This window comes from Montipora capricornis, chromosome 9 (genome assembly GCF_036669925.1).
Source record: "Montipora capricornis isolate CH-2021 chromosome 9, ASM3666992v2, whole genome shotgun sequence".
In the NCBI taxonomy this organism is placed as follows: Eukaryota; Metazoa; Cnidaria; class Anthozoa; order Scleractinia; family Acroporidae; genus Montipora; species Montipora capricornis.
The window spans coordinates 24,451,163-24,456,162 of NC_090891.1; the positions used below are offsets into that span (position 1 = coordinate 24,451,163).

At 38.8% G+C, this 5,000-nt stretch overlaps 1 protein-coding gene across 1 annotated transcript in view; it reads right to left on the reverse strand.

Moving 5' to 3' along the window:
- The window catches only part of LOC138016115 (gelsolin, cytoplasmic-like), a 31,203-nt gene that overhangs the window by 18,689 nt on the left and 7,514 nt on the right, over positions 1 to 5,000 (reverse strand). Inside the window, exons 5-6 of the mRNA XM_068863293.1 lie at positions 3,877 to 3,929; positions 2,404 to 2,509 (exon numbers count right to left, since the gene is read on the reverse strand). Coding sequence (XP_068719394.1) covers positions 2,404 to 2,509; positions 3,877 to 3,929 — 159 coding nt within the window. The remainder of the gene's footprint in view (positions 1 to 2,403; positions 2,510 to 3,876; positions 3,930 to 5,000) is intronic.

Genomic DNA, 5,000 nt, shown 5'->3' on the forward strand with positions numbered 1-5,000 from the left:
ATTCACAAACATTGATGTCTGATTGCCAACCTAGTTGCAATGAGAACTTCAAGTTTTGGTATTTGTAGCAGAGGTCAGGCGCGCGAAGCGCGCCAGCGGGGCACCATGGGTAAGATTTTTTGAGAAATCTATCCATGCGAGAAATTTTGGTTATGACGTCACGTACGTCCGTCCGCCCGTACAGATTAGGGAGCTTAAGCAACGACAACGGCGACGGCAGCGAGAACGTCACGAATTTGCATCTTTAGTGGGTAAAAACAATAGCTTTGCACGCCCTGCACGTGCGTTTTTCACTTTTGTCCATTTCTTTGCCGTCGTCAGCCAAACAACAACGTGAAATAGCCAAGTTTTTGGTTTTATGAAGAACGTCAGCACTTGAGGATAAATTTTCATTTTCACTCCTAAAATGGAGTGCCGTTCCGACTGGTGTCATCTTTGGGGAATTACCACACCCTTGTCATATTAAAAACGTTGAAATAGTCACGAAGCGATTAAAATAAGGCAAATTTATATTTTGAGATGACGTTCTCGTTGCCGTCGCCGTTGTCGTTGCTTAAGCTCCCTATTGTCGGGGTGGAGGTTGGGAGGTAGGACATCCTCTGGGGACTGGAGTGGTCGGGCAATTTTCATTCGCGGGAAATCGCGTGGCAGCACCGGCGCTTTTCTGGCGGAAAATCATATTAGTGACGAGCAACGGGATAAAGAGCAGGAAAGACCTCGAGAAGAAGAGGCGACGAAATTTTAGAAATTTAAGCGAAGAAGTCCTCGAGAGAAGCCGTGGAATGAGAAGAGAGAATGTCAATGAAAATCAACGTAAATCCAAGAGAAATAGAGCAAGAGACGAAACACTTATTTACAACTGTTAGCTTTCAGGTAAGCTTAATGTTTTTCCTTCTTTATTTATATGCTTATATGCCTCGCTACCTCACATATTTTGTAAAAGTAGCTAAAAAGGAAGAAGGCTTGAAAACGTTTGCAGTGCTGTGTTGACAGAGATTCTGACAGATTTCAACAATCACGTTTATAAGCTTTTTGTGTGAAATGGGTGTCCAGTTGTGAGCTGCTTTGTTTGACTTTAGGTTGACTTCTTAATCAGAAAAGATTTTTGCTGTTCTTCTGAACTGAAGAGAGAAGGAGTAAAGATTGTCATTCAAACAAAAAATGTTGTGAAAGAGATCACTGTGCGTGTAATTTCAGTTTTAGTTGTTGATTAAAATTGTTGGTTATTGTTTTCAAGTCTTGTTTGTGTACTGCAGTCAGCTCAGAGGTGTTTGATCTGTTTGATCACGGTAAACTATACACACTAATGACGTCGATTAATTTTGTACTTTATGAAGAAGCATTATTATTTCCATAAACACTATATATTGCTTTCTGGGGTTAGAAACGGGGGCTCCCCTTTTACGCTTGGTTAAATCTATATATTAGTATTTCAATGTCATACGCATTCTTCCTCCTAGTATACGTACGTAACTAGTTTAGAATAATTCAGTTCTACGAGATAGGATTGAAAGCGCATATTTGGCGGGAGGACGAAAAGGCTGACGATTTATGGTTCATTTTTGATCACGGAGCCATCTCCAAAGCCAGATGTAAGTAGAGTTGAATTTGATGAGGGAGGAAAACCCGAGAACTACGAGGAAATCCCAGTCCATTTGACCTCGGTCGGGATTTCGACACAAGTACTTCACTAGCCTGGCTACACCCATCTCCAATGATGCAAAAATGGAAACCACTTAGTTATTAAAGTAGCTTGGCTTCTTGGACATACGTCACTTCTCCAAGATTAGCGAATACCAACTACATTTCGATGAAATGTTTGACGCTAGGCTCTGGTCTGGGTTGCCACCCGCTGGTGGCTCATTTTGCCCTCGCTACTACTCTTGTGAGCAAAACAAGCCTCTACCGGCTGGATATCCAAGTATAGTATGGTCCTACCCTGGGTACATGAAAGGGAAAATGAAGGAGAAGAGTTCTGGCAATATATAGGCCGTATACCCAAAGCCTGGTCCTCATTGGATTCAGCACAAGCAACATAAGCTGAAGCATTAACTTCAATTTATAAGTTCTTTTTTTCTAACAAAAGGCAATGACGATCAACGCTCTTCTGAGTTTGCTTAATCATCATTGTCGTCTCCAGAGCTTATACCTATTCTTGCGTCGCAGGTGAGGACCGCTTTGTTATTCCTTTGTCATGGTGTAAATCGACTGACAAATCTTATTGAAAAAGCGAATTTTAACAGTTCTAAAACAAGTAACGAGACTATCTGTGCAGCAGAAATACCAAAAACAATAATGCGCAAAAAATCGGTTTTTTTTTTCATTTTAGCACCCTTGAGAATAATAAAGTTATAGCGCTTTATGGATAATATCACTCTGTAGAATATAAGTTGTTTTACTGACCTGTGATACTCGCACGTTTCTTTTTCCCTTGACGTGAAAGAGTCTTTTCTCGTATACACCTCTTTGTACTTTCTTGAAGCCCGATTCAACTCCACCTTCAAGGTACCTGATGAAAACAAAAAAATCAACGAACGAATTGAACAGCTTGCAAAGCCCTCGGTCACAGGCTTCCGATATTCACTGCGCACGTTCAACAGATCCAGTAAATTCAGCTCTTCTCGAGCGATTCTTTGAAAAGCTACCACCAACACGGCTTCTGCTATTGACTGAAATGTAGCTTGTGGTCTTATCGTCTTACAAAAGACTTTCCAACTGCACACAAAATGATACTGACCTTTTTCACAAATTTTTTAAACAAAGATATTTTTTGATTTTCTTTTTATAGCAGGTTTTGGCAGTAATATTCGCTTTCATAGGAGACTGCTAAGCAGTAAACAATTACGCGAATTCTCGCAATGGTAATAAATCTCTTGGATGATTTCATAACAACGACAACAAAAACAGTTGTCAAATACGATATTCAGTTTGCTGGATCTGATAAATTACAGTTTATCAAAAATTATTACAGCCGAAAACTCGACTTGGATGATAATGCCGACGTGTAAATTAAATAAATATATAAGATGATGAATACATAGACAAATACATAAAAAAGGATACATGAATAAATAAATAAATAAATAAATAACGGTTGGGTAAATCAAATAGCCATTCTAAACGAAAACATACGGAAAGTAAGAAGTAGGGACTGACAAATTGTATGTAGTGGTTGCAAAATAAGATATAAGTAGCTCTTATAATTATAATTAACCGTAAGCTAACATTTCAGAAAGCTGAAGAAGAGTGGATTCATTACTAATTATCAAACTCCTCTGTAAACAGGGAGAATATCATTGCGTTAGGCCCGTTTTAAACGTCGCATTTTGCATGTGCCGAATCGAATGCAAATGAGAAAAATCTATTATTTTCGCTCATTTGCATTAGATTGAGCACATGTGAAATGGACGTTTAAAATGGGCCTAAGAGATAGTGACTGTACGCTTGCCATCCCTCAGCCCAGCACTAATTATTGTAAAAGAAGTCTGTCCTTTAGCGGAGCTGTACTGTGGAATAGTCTGTCCCTGGATATTCGACAGTCGCTCTCTCTCAATAAATTTAAATCCAAGTTGAAGAACTATGATTTTAATAGTAGTCTTTTATACACAGCTTCCTTGTAAAGCAGGTTTCCTATCATTTCTGTTATTGCAGCAGTTTTTAGTAACTTAATTTAGTTAGGTAGTTAGATTTATTTAATTTGTTGTAAAGTCCTGAAGGAAATACCGGGAAAATTTCTCCTCCCCTGGAAGGTCCGTTTTAAACGTCGCATTTTGCATGTGCCGAATCGAATGCAAATGAGAAAAATCTATTATTTTCGCTCATTTGCATTAGATTCGGCTCATGTAAAATGCGACGTTTAAAACGGGCCTTACACACCTTATTCCTTTTGGAAAATATGATAAAAATTTCCTTGACTCGTGATCTTGAACCTGTAGGGAGAAATAAAAGGTGGTCATCGTGTCATTTTGATTTAGCATCAGAGCAAAAAACTGAAAGAGTACTTGGGGATTAGCACATTTCACACCAGGTTCTTGGTTAAGCGCTTTAGCTTGATTCCAGACTCCCAGAAAGATGTAGAATGCTCTTCATGAATAATTTCGAATTAAATAATCCCAATGCCGGAGACTAATTATCATCTGGCTTGGCTCGTTTACCGCGGTGCCCCGAAATATATGCCACGACATCGCCTACTTTTAAAGATGATTGATTTTAACGACTTCAATACATGTCATCTTTTGCCCGAAATATATGCCATGACATCGCCTACTTTTAAAGATGACTGATTTTAACGACTTCAATACATGTCATCTTTTGCCGGGGTGACCCTCATACCTGGTTTTCACTAATAACACAACCATAAGCACAAGTAATATACCCAAGCGCATTAACTTGTTATTAATTAGTGTCTTTAGAGCTTGCGTATGTTCCTTCTGCTTGTACTTGTGTCTAAAGTGCTTGCCTGGCCCAAGACATACCCGGCCGGATTACAAATTACGTAAAGGGAACCTCTACTAAAACAAGAAAGTAGCTTTAAACCACATAACATAATGTTTACAATTAAAATTGTTCAAACGTTTTCAAATGAAACCGATTGTATCCAAAAAAAATGAATTTCAAAAACCCTTGTTTTGGCTTTCAAATTTCCAGGGCGCCACCATCTTGAATAATTGTGACTGGCACAAAGAGCGTTAGGGCAACCACGACATGTCACAATTATGCAAGATGGCGGAGCTCGGAAAATTTGAAAGCCAAAACAAGCTCTTTTGAAGTTCTCTGTACGGTGGCCAATTTACATTATCAACTCCGTTGATAAAACCAAATCTTTTGAAGTTCATTTTTATCAGATACAAACGCTTTCATTGGAAAGGGTTTGTACAATTTTGATTAAAAACATTATGTTCTGTGGCTTAAATTTATTTTCTTGTTTTAGTGGAGGTTACCTTTAAAAGGTGGCAGCCAACCGTCACACGCCCCCTTTAACCTCTGAGCATCCTGTAAAT